The sequence below is a fragment of the Hippopotamus amphibius genome, chromosome 5 (genome assembly GCF_030028045.1).
Source record: "Hippopotamus amphibius kiboko isolate mHipAmp2 chromosome 5, mHipAmp2.hap2, whole genome shotgun sequence".
NCBI lineage: Eukaryota > Metazoa > Chordata > Mammalia > Artiodactyla > Hippopotamidae > Hippopotamus > Hippopotamus amphibius.
Genome location: NC_080190.1, coordinates 54,100,645 through 54,117,798, shown reverse-complemented (window position 1 = coordinate 54,117,798; position 17,154 = coordinate 54,100,645). Strand labels below are relative to the sequence as shown.

General features: G+C 49.5%; 2 protein-coding genes across 2 annotated transcripts; one reads left to right on the top strand and one right to left on the bottom strand.

The window, feature by feature from the left end:
• Positions 1 to 407: 407 nt before the first annotated feature.
• Positions 408 to 2,725, top strand: LOC130853960 (zinc finger protein 131-like). Its single transcript, XM_057736452.1, is given in 2 exon segments — positions 408 to 657; positions 660 to 2,725. Coding segments are annotated over 2 exon segments (1,767 nt in total). The 3' UTR covers positions 2,177 to 2,725.
• A 2,279-nt stretch (positions 2,726 to 5,004) lies between these two features.
• Positions 5,005 to 14,235, bottom strand: LRIT1 (leucine rich repeat, Ig-like and transmembrane domains 1). Its single transcript, XM_057737201.1, has 4 exons — positions 14,002 to 14,235; positions 10,074 to 10,540; positions 7,195 to 7,500; positions 5,005 to 5,978 (listed from the first exon to the last, which is right to left on the bottom strand). The coding sequence occupies exons 1-4, from the start codon at positions 14,121 to 14,123 to the stop codon at positions 5,005 to 5,007; spliced, it is 1,869 nt and encodes a 622-aa protein (XP_057593184.1). The 5' UTR covers positions 14,124 to 14,235.
• Positions 14,236 to 17,154: the final 2,919 nt, after the last annotated feature.

Here is a 17,154-nt window from a genome sequence, read left to right as displayed (position 1 = left end):
GAAATCCCACATTCATGTGCACTGGTGCTCTCGTTGTTCTGATCCCAGGTTTCAGTAGCTCGAAAAAATCCATTTCCATAATAAACCTGCTGTGAGTCACGCTGCAGAGATCGATACTGAATACAGACCCTCAGCCTGGCCAGAACGTTATCAAAGATCCTGGAGAGGGAGGGCGCGGGAGGGAGAGGCGACCCGGGAGACGTTGCGGGCCGCGGCCCGGACCGGGTCCCTGGGCGGCGGGAGCCAGGGCCGGGCCGAAGCGTTTGGCGGGCCGCTAGGGGGCCGCGGCGGCGGTCGGGTCTCCTCCCCTGCCGGACTCGCGCGCCCCGGCGCCCGGAGCCTCCGGCGCGGCGCCCACCCCGCTCCAGCTCGCGTCTCCCGGCTCCAACTAGAGCAGCTCGCCGGCCATGGAGGCCGAGGAGACGATGGAATGCCTTCAGGAGTTCCCTGAGCATCATAAGATGATCCTGGACCGATTGAATGAGCAGCGAGAGCAGGACCGGTTCACTGACATCACCCTGATTGTCGACGGACACCATTTTAAGGCCCACAAGGCTGTTTTGGCTGCTTGCAGCAAGTTCTTCTACAAATTTTTTCAAGAGTTTACTCAGGAACCTTTGGTGGAGATAGAAGGTGTTAGTAAAATGGCCTTTTGCCATTTGAGTTCACATATACAGCAAAATTAATGATACAAGGAGAAGAAGAAGCCAATGATGTATGGAAAGCAGCAGAGTTTTTACAAATGCTAGAAGCTATCAAAGCCCTTGAAGTCAGGAACAAAGAAAACTCAGCTCCACTAGAGGAAAATACCACAGGAAAAAGTGAAGCAAAAAAAAGAAAGATTGCAGAAACTTCAAATGTTATCACTGAGTCGTTGCCATCTGCAGAATCTGAACCTGTTGAAATTGAGGTGGAGATTGCTGAAGGCACAATCGAAGTGGAAGATGAAGGCATCGAAACGTGAGAGGAAGTGGCTGCGGCCAAGCAGTCCATAAAGTACGTTCAGAGCACAGGTTCGTCTGATGATTCCGCTCTGGCACTGTTGGCGGATATTACCAGCAAGTACCGTCAAGCTGATAGAAAAGGGCAGATTAAAGATGAAGACGGCTGTGCATCTGACCCCACAAGCAAACAGGAACACGTGAAATCACACTCCACTGAGAGTTTCAAGTGTGAAATATGCAATAAAAGATATCTTCGGCAGAGCGCATGGAAACAGCACCTCAGTTGTTACCACCTTGAAGAAGGTGGAGTCAGTAAGAAGCAAAGAACTGGGAAAAAAATACACATATGTCAGTACTGTGAGAAACAGTTTGACCACTTTGGACATTTTAAAGAACATCTTCGAAAGCACTCAGGTGAAAAACCTTTTGAATGTCCAAATTGTCATGAACGATTTGCTAGAAATAGCACCCTCAAATGTCACCTGACTGCGTGCCAAACTGGAGTGGGGGCATAAAAGGGAAGAAAGAAGCTTTATGAATGTCAGGTCTGTAACAGTATGTTTAACAGCTGGGACCAGTTCAAAGATCACTTGGTAATACACACTGGAGACAAACCCAGCCATTGTACTTTGTGTGACTTGTGGTTTATGCAAGGAAATGAATTAAGGAGGCATCTCAGTGATACTCATAATATTTCAGAGCGTCTAGTAACTGAAGAAGTTCTTTCAGTAGAAACACGTGTGCAAACTGAACCTGTGACATCAATGACTATTATAGAACAAGTTGGGAAGGTGCACATGTTACCATTGCTTCAGATTCATGTGGATTCAGCACAAGTGACTGTGGAACAGGTCCATCCAGATCTGCTTCAGGACAGCCAAATGCACGATTCACATATGAGTGAGCTTCCAGAGCAGGTCCAGGTAAGTTATCTAGAAGTGGGTCGGATTCAGACTGAAGAAGGTACCGAAGTACGTGTAGAGGAGCTGCATGTCGAACGGGTAAATCAGATGCCAGTGGAAGTACAAACTGAGCTTCTAGAAGCCGACTTGGATCAAGTGACCCCTGAAATCATGAACCAAGGGGAGAGAGAGCCTACCCAAGCAGATGCTGCTGAGGCGGCCAGAGAAGATCACGAAGATGCTGAGGGTTTAGACACCAAATCAACAGTGGATTCCCAAGCTGAAAAGGCAGGAAATGAGAACAGAACACCTATGCCAGTTTTAGAATGAAATAACAAATGAATATATTTTTAAATTTATGTGTTGAGTTTTTGAACTGATGGTGGGCAGTGTGACTGTCCTTAAGCTAACAGACATGTGGACCAAAGTGAAACTCTTTCCTGTTGTGCTGAACTGTTTCTATTGAAAGAAACTGATTTTCCCCCACATGATGCCACAGAGGAGGGATCTTTCTCATAAGTGAATGGGAAGCTTTGAGAAGTATATTTCTGGAAAACTTAAATGGATTATATTCTTATTATATAGTTGGGTACGAATGTATCTATTTTCATTGTGGTAAGGGTTCTCCCTTCTCTCTTTCCTCAGTCACATCCTTCCTCAATTTTTTTTTTTAAATTGTAAAATCGAATGTTAAAATCATTAGAATACAAGTTTATGTATTCTAATGCATGTTAGAAAATTTGATTTCATAGGAAACTCAAGGCTGCACGAAGAAAAGTGCATTGTTACTGTGCAGTTAAAATTTTGGCTTCTGGCTTTTTTTAGTTTGAACAACATTCTTGTCTACCCTGGTAGTCTCAGATGTCATCTCTGCAACAGAAACAGAGTGATGGTGGCAAATTTCTAGAATTAAAAAAAAAAAAAAAAACCTACACCCACGTGCCTTTTCAAAACCAACTAAACTTCTATAAAGCATCTCTGGTTCTTTCAAAGTTTGTGTTGTAAGGAGCAATGTAGGTGATGCTATATATATTTTTCTTATACTGACAGCTACCAATTCTTTTTCACTTAAGTTAGGTTGAGAAATTTCATTTAATGGCAGATGAAGGGCCATTTTCAATTGGGAAAATTCATTTATATCTGTGGTAAAGTTTATTTTGATGAAAAGTTGCACTAGTATTTTAGTTTACCACCAGATGAAAAAAAGATGAGCATCATTTAAAAATTAATGTATTTAAAATAAAGTACAGAGAAAACCATGTATATAATATATTAGGCTTTGTTTTGAATGAATCTTTTTCCCCAATCCTTAATGTAAAGGTCTTGTGCTATAACTTTTAAAGCCATACAAATAAGAGTGCTAAACTGTGGACTTAAAAGTAGGTGTGTAAATATTTTTAATCAGTATTACTTGGAAAATAAAATATAACAACCACATTAAAAAAAAAAAAAAGACTCAGATCCTCCAAGAAAATCCATCACTGTCCTCTATAAATTATTCAGCTCTTTGGGTTTCAGTTCTTCTGTCTGTAAAATCAAATAGCCCAACCTTCAAAACAGGTTGTTGTGAAGATCAGAATGAGAGAGAACAAGAAAATACATTGTAAGGTCATCTGTTGTAAGGTCTTTTGTAAATGTGAGAGGAAGTACAATAACTTTAGATACCACTGCATCACACTGGTTTTTATATTTAGCAAATATTCAAGACAATATGGGGTCTCAGGTGACACTAGCAAGATAACTTCCTTGCATCACTTGCTGTTCCCAAATTTCCTCAGTTGTTACCCAAAGGCCTGGAACCAAACAGCCTGGATGCTCTCTTCATTAGAAGCCAGTCCTGCAGACAAGACAGAACATTGGCCCTTCTGCTGGGAATGTCTACCTTCTCCGGTGCGCAGAGACGACATCTCAGAGGTCTCCTAGCTGTAAGCAAACTGAACAGGAATCCTCCTTTGAAGTGGCTTACCAAGTGACTCAGAAGGCTCTGAGACACCCTCAGGAACCCAGGTAAGTTTCAGTTAGAATCACAAATGCTGCTACACGGGGACAGAGGTGAGCTGTGTGCCACACAGCACTGGATGTACTGTGCCACCTGCCACGGAGAGTCTCTAAGATCCCGCCAGTCTGACATTCTGAGAGTAAATGAACAGTAGTCTCCTGGGCATCAGCCAAACCCCTAGAATTTACTGAAGATAAGATGATTATCTCTAGGGAGAATGGCATCCAGAGAAAAAAATGTGAGAATCTATGTGTCCACAGTAAGGGTCTCTGCATGTGTATATATGTGACTCTACAAACGTGGCAAACGCATAAAGAGATCACATGTGAGTGCCTACGAGTAGCATAAATGGAATCAAGATGCAGTATAGGAAAGTAGAAAGGACTACCAACTCTGGAACCTAGTGTGTTGTCCAAATTCTAGAGCTGCCACTTCCTAACTGTGTGCTTGTGTGCAACACAGATTAGATCACTGCTCAGCAAATTATGTCCTGCCCCACCATCACCACCATGGGAGAGCTGTCCTTTCCTGCCCTGTTAAAAGCTTAGTTTTGGCCATGAGACTTGCTTTGGCAGGTAGAATATGGGCAGAAATGGCAGTGTTAAGGAGCTTAAGTGGCATCCCATGTTTTTGCTCATTTCTCTGATATCATCTGACATCTCCATGAAAGAAGCCTGCCCCAGGTAGCCAATGACTCTCCATCCTGGGCCCCAAGTAGGACACGTGGAGCAGAGCCACCCCAATCAACCCACTGATCTGTGGATTGTGTTAAAATAAGTGCTTGTTGCGGTATACCACTGAGATTTTGCCTTTATTTGTTATGCAGACAAACTGACTGATACAGACAAATTACTTACTCCCCCTGTTCCTTCTCCAGGTAAGCTAGGAGAAGAGTGGTGCCTGCTGCAAAAGGTTGTCGTGAGAATTAAATGAGTTAAGGTATATAAAGCACTTAGAACACTTCCTGGCACATAGCAAGTGCTTATATAAGTGTTAGCTGTTGTTGCTGTTGTTGTGTGTAAATGATAAGCAGGTACCCAAGTGGGTAAGCGTGGGTGAGCATGGACTCAGGTGTCAGGGTAAGCACGTAGACGTAGAAGAAGGAGAGTGGTTGGGAGCAGGTGTGCAGGCATCTGTGTGCACGGGGAGATCACAGCCCTCAGCAGAAGTACTCGTTGATCCGTCTGCCTGCCCTGACGCCCAAGGCTTGAGAGTCCAGGCTGGAGCGGGCGGAGAGGAGCCTGTCGGCCTCACTGAGGCTGTGCTGGGACAGCTCCTCCGAGCCGTCCTCGCTGTGGCCCAGCCTCTCCAGGTTGACGTAGGCACCTGTGCCCTCGGCGGAGCCCCTGGTGCGGCACTTGCGCCAGCGCCTCTGGAGAGCACCGCAGCAGACGAGCAGCGAGAGCGGCAGGGCGATGACGGCGGCCACGCTGATCACCACCACATTGATGAGCCGCTGGGTGGCCTCGGCATCCACCACCTCGTCGGTGGAGAAGATGACACACTGCTCCTTCTGGGGCACCAGGCCCCGCACGCAGACACACGCCACGTACTTGATCTTGGGCACCAGCCCATGGATGGTGACACTGGTTTTCCCAGGCTGCACAATCACCCGCCGCATGTCACGCTGCCCAAAGACTGCATACAGGACGCTGAAGGCAGTTGTGTTCCCAGCCTGGGGGGCCTTCCACACCAAGGTCACGCTCTGGTACGTGTCCCCCACCACCTTGAGAGAGCTCACCATGTGGGCCTCCTGGGGTCCGGCCTCCACATCCGAGGGCCCTCCTGGGCCCCCCATCTGGAAGTGCTGGAGGATCAGTTGCTCCTTCGTGTTGGGCACAGGGGGCCCAGTGGGCGGGACAGCAGGCTCAGGGATGTGGGGGACGTGCCTGGCCACCATCTTGTTGTACGCGGCAGCTGCCACCCCCTCACCTGTCCTTGCCCACAGCGCCCCTGGGCCCCCACTGTGTTCCGTGGATGCCTGGGGCTCAGTGACGACTAGGGAGATAAGAGTCTCTGAGGCTCCCAGGAAGTTCTTGGCCTGGCAGATGTAGTCTCCAGAGTCAAGGTGGGACACAGCAGGCAGGCCCAGCAGAGTCCAGCTCGTGCCGTCACTGGAGACTTCCTGGTGCACTGCAGGGAAAGAGGCACGTGTAGGAGAATGAACAGGCCCATCTGCCCCAAGCTTCCTTCCAGGGCCAAGTTCACAGCCCCTGGACTCTGTTCATTCTGCCGAATACCCTGTTATCCCGAGAACAGACTGGGCGTCAATGAACTTTTCTTAGATTTGCCAAGGGGATGGAGATCACCTGGGCTCAAATTTGGGGAGACCGGGCTGAGGCAGAGTCTACGAATGGCCAGCCTTCTAGATCTGAGATGTTCCAGCTATGTCTTTCAAGCCTCGAGTTCTGCAGAGCTGACCCTTGCGGGGGGTGCAGGCTGGTGCTTTGGGGATATGGTGGGTTGAATGAACCTGAGGCAGAGGCCCAGCTGGAATTACTCTGCACACACCTGCCCGGCCCCACTGCCACTTCAATCACAGCATCTCCAACTTTCTGTCTTACATTAGTGGAGCTCCTTACGTAATTTTGTTTGTACACTGATTTCAAGCCCACAGTCCTAGAGCAACCTAGTTGGGGGAAACACAGAAGAAAGCTGGGAGGGACAGGGGATGTTCTGGTCAGGTGCCAAGAAATTATTCCTCCTCCACCCTCTTTCTGCATGTAGGTGGGCTATGACTCCTGCAAACCGCCAAGCCTAATGCCAGGGAGGAACCACCTTTGTCTACACAGCAAAAAGGGCACAGGCTAGGGCATCCCAGTTCCCCCTTATACTAGCTGTGTGATGTGGACCAAGCATATAGCCTCAGTCTACTTATATGCAAAATAGAAGAATAATCAGTTTGTTTTTTAAAATTCACTGATATCATGTGCATAACACATTTAACACATGAAGAGCTCAACAGATAGTAACGCCTAGCATTAATTACTTCTGGTGGTGCTGGCTTCATATTTACAGCTTGGAAACTTACTATCAATATTACATACACTAAGATGGCATCTTCTACCCAAAGGCCAGCATTTTGTTCCTCTCGGGGTGGGCCCCGCGTCTCTGACAGAGTGGCTGGCAGAATATGACAGGATGGGTTGAGATCCAGCGTTATCCCTGAAGCCACTGTTCCCATGCCCAGCGTCTCCACTCAGAAAAGATGGGGGTAAAGAGCTTTGCTTAGCCTATCTCCCTCTCCCTGGCAAACCTGAACCCCCCTCCCCACCCATGTGGGATGCTGACCCACCCCCCCCCCCCCAGTCTGGGAATCTCAGCACGGCAGTCCCTGTAGCTCACACACCTGTGCCATTGGGAGGGTGCCCGTTGGCTCTACTCCAGCTCATCTCCGGCCCAGGGACCCCGGTGGCCCCACAACGTAGCAATACGGCACTGCCCAAAGGGGACCTGATGCTGGCTGCCCCCGGACGGAGCTCCGGACTCTGGCACTTCCTCAGTTCCAGCTGGCTGAAGGCCACTCCGGCCAGGCTGCGCGGGCTGGCACACCTCAGCCTGGCCTCGATGAAGGCCAGGTTTGGGGCCCAGCCTTCCAGGAAATGGACCAGGTCATAGAGTCGGCAGTCGCACACCCAGGGGTTGTCCTGCAGTCCTGCAGGGAAGAGAGGGAAGGTGAGAGGTGAGCCCTAGATATTCAGATCCCCAGGCCCAGCTCCCCTTCTCCCCAAGGGAGGACAAGGCACATTGTGAGCTCAGAGTCAGCAGAACTGGCCTCCAGACCCAGCTCCTTGCTTCACTACAACCTTAAGCCTGGTTCATCTAGAATGACAGCATTACTCCCCTTTCTTGGTGGCTATAAGCATAAATAAAGATAAATCATATTAAGCATTGGGTAAGCCATACAGCATACTGACAAAAATGGCAGTTACTGTGGCCACTCTTGGACTGATCCTCTCAGGCTACTGGCCAGGCAGTGGGTATTTCCGCAATAATGTCAGAATCCATTTCTAGAAACGCTTCATGACAGCTTTTCTTTTTTCGGGGGTGGGGGGCACCTTGCAGCTTGCAGGTTCTTAGTTTCCTTACCAGGGATCAAACCAGCACCCCCTGCAGCAGAAGCATGGAGTCCTAACCACTGGACAGCCAAGGAATTCTCAATCCCTGACCCTTGACCCTTGTCCTCCCAGTGTAAGCGGCACTTTCAGCATCACCCCAGCAAAGAGGGTGGGTGTTCTAAGCCACAGTCCCTTTGACACAGGCTCAAAAAGACAGGAGTGAGGATGACAGGAAATCAAATCTCATGTTACATCCCCAGCCCTCATTACTTTAAAACTGAACATATAGAGCTGAAAGCAGGTCACTGCACCTACCCTGTCAAAGAAGCTTCAATATATAGAGAGGTATCGTGGGTCCTCAATTCTAAGACATAATTCCTTTTCGTGTTTGCATTTCTAAATACAAAATGAATGCCTTTAATGTGATATCCTTTCTATCCTCCACAGATTGTTATTAAATTTGATAGTGTCTAATAAATAGTAGATTGTGTATTTACATACATGTATTTGATACATTTGGAAAGGGAAACGTCAAGGGTTGGGGAAGATAGATTCAGACCCATGACTCTCAGGTCCTTTAGAGCACTAGCTGGGAAGGCACCAGTTCCTCTCCTAATCCCCACTCCCATCCCATCCTGGTGACTGTTTATCCTGTGTCACTGGTTAAATGCATTTCATGAAGCATCTGCACCCCAAGAGTCTGCCCAGCTCTAGTGGTGAGCTATCTGACTTCATCTACTACAACAGAGTCCCCAAAGAATTAATGCAAATGGGAAAGTTAAAGGACAATGAAACTTTCACCAGTCAGATTGGCAAAAGTTAAACATTCTGACCACTTTAATTGTCAGCTTCATAAGGGAATAGATGTTCATCCATCTTGTTCAATGCTGTATCCCCAGCACTTAGAATGGAGCCCACACATTCGCTGGGACCCAAATAAGCTTGCAGACTGAACACAAGCACAGGTGGTCGCACACACTACTGGTGGGGGGTAAGAACTGGCACTTTAGAAACTATGATTAATATTAAAACATTTAACATGCACATTCCATGACCCAGCGATTCCACTTCTCACTTCCCATTCTAGAGAAACGTTTGTCTCGGTGCACAAGGATGCATTGTCAAGAATGCTCTCTGTGGCGTAACAGGTGTTAACAAAATAATGGAAACAATCTAAAGGCCCATAAAAGAAGGAATGGCTAAATAAACTGTAGTATAACTGTACGATGCAATATTATGCCAGAGTTTTAAAAAATGAAGTTTATCCGTTTATAGTATCTTACAAAGATCCAAGACATATTGCTGGGCAAAAAAGTGCTGGTTGATACAATAATATGATGAAATTTTATGCAAAACACACAGCTAAAATTTCTATGTACATATATGTTTGTATATGCATGTGTATGTAAATGTATTGTAAAAGGGAACATGAAAATAAATGTAACAGTGGCTACCTTTTAGGAGGGGGAGAAGGAATTATAATCAGAAGAGGGCATAACAATAAATATATATACACATAAAAAATATATATATGTACACAAAAAATGTGTATATATATATATGTAGTTAAAGGATATTCAAAGTTGATTTTCAAATAAACAATATCTTTCCATGTGAGTACTACCCTATACAATATCCTTTATCAGGTAAGAAAGTCTGTAGGGTGGATGAAGCTGGAATGGGGTTTGCTGTTCCCTGCCCCACATCCAGGAAGTGAGGTGTCTAAGTATTTCCTCCTTGAGAGACTGTCCCAGGCCTCAGGGCAGGAGCTGCCCCAAACGGCTCTAAGATTGCTCCAGCCCCCAGGGCTGGACCCCACGTGAGAAAGGCATGCTCCAGGGCCATCTGCCAGGACGCCTCTCTTCTGATGCTACCCACCCACTCCTCACCACCCACTTTCTGCCAGGGCCCCACCATGATTCCCAGCCCCTCATGGGACAGGGGAAAGGGGCAGAGCTGGAATCTTCACTGCAGCAGTCTGGTTGGGAGCTGGAGCTCCTAAACCCACTTACCAGTGTGTGCCTCTCACTCAAACTTCACTCAAACCCAGCAGGCAAGTGTGATTTCTATTTTCCAGGTAAAGAACTGAGACTCGAAGAGGCTTTAGTAAACTTGCCTAAGACCCCAAGGCTCACCAAAGTGGTTCCAAGTGAAGGATGCCATCTTTTACCTAGGACCAGCTTGGCGTGGTGGCCGGGAAGGAAGGGCCCCGTCTGCAGGTGAGTCCAAGTGGCGAGCAGCTCCTGCGGGAGCCTCAGCAGCTGATTGCTGGAAAGGTCAAGGAAGGTGAGATTCTCCAGGAAGCGCGCGGCCTCCGGAGGCACAGCCGAGAGGCGATTGGCCTGAAGGTCCAGCAGCCGCAGCTGGGGGGCGTCCCTGAGCGCCGCCCAGGGGAAGGTGACCAGGCGATTCCCTGGCATGCGCAGCTCACGCAGACGGCGCAGGCCCCTCAGCATCAGAGCGTTGAGCTCGCAGAGCGCGTTGTAGGGCAGCCACAGCTGCTCCAGGCGGCCCAGCGGCTTGAAGGCCTCCCCAGGCACCCTGCGAATGGCCGTCCGTTCCAGGCGCAGTCTGGAGGTGTCCAGAGGGACAGATGCTGGGGGCAGGGTCATGTCAGGGTCGTTGCACACCACTGTCCTGGTTACAGAAATGGGAGTATTTGAGCAAAGGTCTTGTAGGGTCTGAGATTCCCGCCTTATCCAACCTCCTTTCAAGAGGCCCCCTGGTCTGCATGTTCATACAGGACACCAAACCCAGGCTGCAGTGCTCCCTGGAGATGAGCTGGGAACAAGTCGCCTCCTGTTTTCTCTTTGGGGGCTTCCTGCTTTCAGAGCCTTTCACAAGTGTCCCAAGAGTGCCGTTTGGTCTCGGCCACTGGCCTGAAGGACCTCAAGCTTGAATTGCTATGCCCCCTTACAGCCCATAGCACCTGCAGTGCACCAAGAATGAATAGTATTTATAAATCCTGAGATCATCTTGTGCATTGTCAGATTGCATCTATGAGTTAAAAGCGTTCCTTTGTTAAATTATAGCTCAGTTTTTGTGACTGCTTTGGCTTTTCTTCATTAAAAAAGATATATAGCAATGGCATCAGAAATGGAAGCCATACATGGGATGCGTGGAGCCTCGCCTGACACTGAGGGACCATGAGATGATCAAGGTGTTTAAAAGCTGGAACTTTACAGCCCTGGGCTCTTTGCTTGCTGGCTGTGTGTCCTTGAGCATATTATGTAACCTCTATTTTCCTCAGTTCCCCCAGAATAATGGGCTGCACCTCACAGGGTGGTTTGGGGGTTTAAACGAGTCCATGTGTGTACCAGCTCTGCATACCTGTCACCTGTAGAAGCCCAGTTGCTGTTGACCACTGTTGTAAGTTTCTGCATTCCAGCACTGCAAGTACATCAGTTCAGTCTTACCAGCCCCTTCCAATGCTCCTTCTGCCCAAACAGTGACTTCTTAAACCTCATCCTATTAAATTTGACACTAAAGCAGAGGATAGAGAGATAACAGCAGGCAGTCCCTGCCCTCAAGGAGCTGACAATGCAGGACTGGGTTACATGCTGTCGCTGAGAGCAGCACATGCACATACGGTAAAAAGGGAAAGATTCTTAAGAGAATGAAACTCGGAGGCTGGGCATGAGGGACCCAGCCCTTGTGCAGCCCCAGTTTCATCTGGAGGATGCTCACACTGGAGGAGGTGGGGCGGGAGTGGGGAGGGGGGTATTGTTTAGCTTTGCTAAGTGTGGTTGTTCTCTTGTGATGTCATAATGCATTGCTCATATCATCCTTGCTGACATCACACACACACACACACTCCACCAGCATCCCTCAGCTCAGCTCGCATACTCTACTCAAAGTCAGCCGGGCTTGGCTTGTTTTTGTCAACAGTGCCCACAGAAGGCCCAGTTACTTCCACCCACTCATATTCATTCTTTATATATACATGCAACCCCTCCTGAGTGACGGGTGCTGTGGAAATTCAGAAGAATATCAGACTCAAAACCCCTGTTCCCTTACAGTTTATAATCCAGCAAAGGAAGAAAAAGCATTGGAGGCAACGATATCTTCAATGATAATAGAAGCTTGGGTGTTGCAGGGAGGAAGGTCTGGATGTAGGTGGGAGGAAGGGAGTTGATGGGAAAAGGGAGAAGAGGGAGAAAACGGTGAACGGGTGGATCAAAGAAACCAATAAGAGCCCAGCACAGGCCAACAGCATGGCTCCTGGTGGGGCAAACCAGACACGAAGGACAAGCGGACACATCAGTTTAGATGCCCAGATTTCCCCTCCCCGCACCCCAGGAAACCCCAGGATCCACAAATGAACACACTCTGTTCGTGATGGGGAGTGTGGAGCACAGGCAGATCCACCAGGTGCTCAGATGTAAGGGTTGGGCCCTCCGAGAGACCCTGGTTAGAGATGGGGTGAAGAAGACATCCAAGACATAAAAGGAGCCTCGGTCTGACTGTGCAATCTGTGCCTCTGGCCTCAGGTCCACTGGGGATCTCAAGGTCCCCTACAGCCTTTCATGGCCTCATTCCCCTCATAGGAGGTGCAGATGGGCCAGTGCCTATCAGCTGTGGGACTTCTGCGCAGGTAGAATTGATGATGAGAGCTCTGGCTTCAGAGGCGACATAACCACTAGGTGATGGTAGGGGCCCTGGAAACTGCCCTCAGAATTTCATTTTCCATCCTAAAGTCAACCTGTTATCAGATGCCCTCCCTGGTCCTTGCCCACGGCGCATTACCAGGTAAGAAGAGTTCTGGAAGTGGAACTGAAGCTCTGGGTTCCAGGACCAGCTCTGCCGCTGATGCTGTGTGACTTTGAGCCCTGTGCTCTCTGCGGGTTGCAAGGGAGGCTCTCTGTTACCCTGGTCACACTGTCCTTGGCCATGGGCTCTTCCTGGCCTATTCGGGGCTTAGCCCTGGCTTCCCTTGGGGAGAAGATCCTTACCTCTGATGAGCCACCTGAGTTGGAGCATCACAGATTGGGCCAAAAATAAAGCTCTTTCTGTTCTTTAGACCACATGGAGTGTCCTTTCTTGGGGGTGCCGCTCCATTCTCTACCTCCCCTCACACCCAGTCAGCCTGACACCCATTGCTAAGATCATTGAAAGAGTTACACTGATAACATTGCTGCCCTGATCAGAAGCCATCAGTGGCTCCCCAACACCCAACTAAGACAAGGGAGAAAGGGAGGATGAAATTCCAGATGACTGGAAAAATGGTAGGAAAGACCCTAAACCAGGGGCTGAAATCTCTGAGCAAGCTGGGAAATGCAGTGGTCAGTAATGGATGGGCTGAAGAGGTCAGAGAAAAGATAGTTTAAAGAGTGCCAAAGAGAGACAGGGAATGAGCCGTGGGGGAAGGGCAAGGTCCACAAACCACAGGGGCCTTGGGACTGTCCCAGGAATGGGAGGAGAGGATGGAGGTGCTCTCAGGGCTCAGGTAGGTGATGGGGAAAGTCAAAGAAGAGGCTGAGGATGGCGGGGGGCTTGCTTGCAATGGAATGGGCGCTCCTGGCCTTTCTGAGAGCCCATCAAAAGGGGTCGAGGCTGAAGCTCCTGGGAGCTGGGCCAGGGGAGACCCACAGTGGGAAGAGCGTGAGCAAGCAGGTGGTCCCATCGTGGGTGGTGCGGTAAGAAATGCCTGGGATATGATTGGGTACCCCTGGGAGGTGAGGCAAGAGAAAGAAAGAGTCCTAGGAAAGAAGGGGCTGGGGAGACAGAAAGAGGATGGTGTGGGGCAGGAAGGAAGGAGAGGAAAAGAAAGAGGTAAGGGGGAGCCTTCCTGTGCCCTTAAGGAGGTTTCCTCCCATAGGATCCTGGAGGAAGACTCAGGAAGGATTCCCTGGAGCTGGCACAGCTGTGCCCCACCGCTGCCCCATGTGTAAAGGTACCTGGTACCCCCACCCCACCCTGCTGCTGACTGGGAGAAAACGCAGCGCAGACCAGCCCCATAAGACCCTCGGGCCTTGAGGGCCAGGGCGCTGGAGGTTTCACCCGGCCTCGATCCGAGGGCCCTGCATCCAGCCACTCCCAGCCCAGCCTGGTAAAGCCTTGGGGGCTGGGCGACCCACCCCGCACCCCTAGTGCCATACCTGGCTTTGCTGCCATCACTCAGGACATGGAGGCTGCAGCTGCACTGAGAGGGGCAGGCACCCCAGGCCTGCGGGGGCCCCCCGAGGGCCAGGAGCCAGAGCATGCCCACTGCCACCCTCATGGCTCCCGGCTCCTCTGTAGTCCGGGCGGGGGCTTGCTCTATCCTGCTGGCCCAGCAAACCCAGCAGCTGCCCACTGGCTCATCGGCTGCCCACACCCCCACCTGAGGCCATCGGATAAACACGGACAGTCTGGGGATTAGGGAGGGGAGCCCTGGCCACAGCACTCAGCGGCTTATTGCTTCCTGGAATCACCCAGTCCTGAGGATGGGGGTGGGGCACCCCGTTCCACAGCAACAGCCCCAGGCCCAGAGGACACAGGGCATGGCAGGAGATGGGCAGCCACCCAGGGGCAAGTGGCTGCTGGACCTGCTGGCTGGGCTGCACAGACCCCGCAGGGTGCCTGGGCTCAAAGGAGATGAAGACAGAACCCTGGCCTCTAATAAGGGCCACTGGAAATTCTTTCAGTGACACTATCTTATAGTGAAAAGGCAATGAGATGAAGGCGATGAAGGCTTTAGAAAGAGCCCAAGCTCCAGGCCAGGCCAGCTGGGTTCAAATCCCAGCTCTTCCATTTATAGGCTATAACCTTGGATGAGTCGCATGGTCTCTTGTGGCCTGTGTGTCCTCATCTGTCAAAGGGAAGTAATGCTACTCTACTCAAGGTGTTTATGAAAATTAAACGATCCAGGTTTCTCGGACCTTGACCGCCTGTGGAAACAGAAGCTTTCCTGAGAGTAGTAAGTACCCTGTTCCACGGGTGCTTCCAAGTTCCTGCTCGCAGAGGAACTGAGAAGATTCAGATATTTGGGGGCCACCACAGAGGTGTGTCCCATGGACTCACGAACTCTCCAAACCCACCCGGCAAACAGCTGCTTCCCTGAACACCCCGTGGACTCTGAGCCTCAGGTCAGTGCCATCTGAACTGGGCATTACCACCAATGCCAAAGGCATGAGGTGTCTCAGCCCGAGGGCAGAGATCGCCCCTCTCCTCGAGTTAGCTCACTCAGAGGAAGGTCCCAGAGCAGGATCCCCCAGAGCTTTTAGAGAAGAATCTGTCCGTTTTTACCGATTGTCCCCTACCCGCAACCTCATCCCACCATAGACACCACCTTTCACTCATTCATCCTTCACATTTGAAGTCGAGGCTTTGCTTTCTGACCCAGCATGCCGTACCTGCCTCCTATGGCTTACCCAGCCCGCGGGCCCTGACGGACTAACACCAGCGAGAGGTGACCGAGGAAGACACACACACAAAATGCCTGTGCCAGGCCTGTTTTGACAACAATGACTTCCAGGAACTCTTGGTTCCCATTCCTTCCTCTCTTCCAATTCAGCCAATGTGATTTTCTCAGCACTTCCCACCTGTACACCCTCCTCCCCAAACCAAAGAGCCAGCCCTGCCCGTTCCCATATCCCTGGCATTTTCTCCTTGTGCTGGGGATGCCTTCCCTTCTCTCTTTGTCTACCTAAACTCTACCCTTGATTCCTGGCTCTGTCCTGCTTTCTTTTCTCCCGTGAAGTCTTTTGAAATCTTGCAGGCATGAAAAAAACTTGATATATGTTGCTGGTTACAGTAATGCAAGACAGAAATCAGGAAGGGCAAAGAAGACTCTGCTGTAACTGGGTTATCAAGGAAGGCTTCCGGAAGACTGGACAGTCAGCTCAGCCCTGAGGGGCGGTTAGGCTTGGATAAAAGTGGGGGCCAGCAAGAGGAGGGGCATGGGGAATGAATGGGCTGCTTGGCCAGGAGCCCCAGGCAGTAGGAGATTGGGCTTCTGATCCACTTCCATCCTTGAATCACTGCATGACCTCAGGCCCGTTCTCAACTGCTTTGAGCCTCAGTTTCCTCGTGTGACGTGAAAAAGGCTGATAGTCTCTAATTCATGGAGTTGTTGTAAGAATCATCACAAGATCACTTAGCACAGTGCCTGGCCCTTAGCGAGCGCTCAATAAATATTAGCTGTGTTGCTAATAGTGTAATAGGGAAGAATAAACCTGACTCCATATTAGACCTGTTTCTTTTACTTTAGCCTTTGTTATTCCACTGCTTTGGCTTCGAGTTAAAAATGCTACCTATAGGGAGTTCCCTGGTGGCCTAGTGGTTAAGATTCCAGATTTTCACTGCTGTGGCCTGGGTTCAATCCCTGGTTGGGGAACTGAGATCTTGCAACCCACAAAGGCAGCCCCCCCCCCCAAAAAAAAAGAACATTGCCTAAAGCATACAGGATAGCCCATTCTCAAGGCTCTGACCTTTAAGGGTATAACATATTTCCATCCATATAGAGATAAAAAGTTGCAGAAAGAGAATAACATTGGTCTTGTTGGGGGTTTACAGGAACATCATGACCTGACGTACTTGAATAGCTGCAAGAACAAAGGATTCTGACACCAAGAAGTTTGCAAAACCAACCACACCCCTCCTCACCTTGACTAAAAATGCTTTGCTGAAACGCTTCGGGGAGTTTGGGGGTTTTTGGGTATGAGCCACTTGTTCTCCTTGCATGGCCCTGCAATAAACCTCTCTCTGCTCCAAACTCTGACGTTTCAGTTTGTTTAGCCTCGCTGTGCGTTGGGCACACGAACTTGTGTGCAGTAATAGTAGCACTCTGGGCCTTGGTTTCTTTATCTGAGAATGAGTTAAGTTGTTGTGGATTGGTGTTTCTTTTTCTTTTTCTTTTTTTTTTCCGGCTGCACTTCGAGGCTTGTGGGATCCTAGTTCCTCGACCAGGGATTGAGCCTGGGTCCTTGGCAGTGAAAGCGTGGAGTTTTAACCACTGGCTGCCAGGAAATTCCCAGGGTTAGCGTTTCTTGATGTAAATGTCACTATAAGCCAGTGAGTAACTTGTACCTTCTTTTATAGAAGCCAAGCTCTTATTGGGTCATGGGCCACTTACAAGAAGACAGCAGCCCCTGTGTCCCAAGCTAGTGTCTTGGGAGACATTTATGCTTGCGTAGCTTAAGTGCTCTATGGGACACGGGAAATGCAGCCCCTGTGTATATCCACGATGTATTCTTCCAACCAAGACTTAAACAGGCCAGGGGAAAAGATGCTTATGTTGCAAAAGAGGCAACTGAGAAAACCCTAGTGGA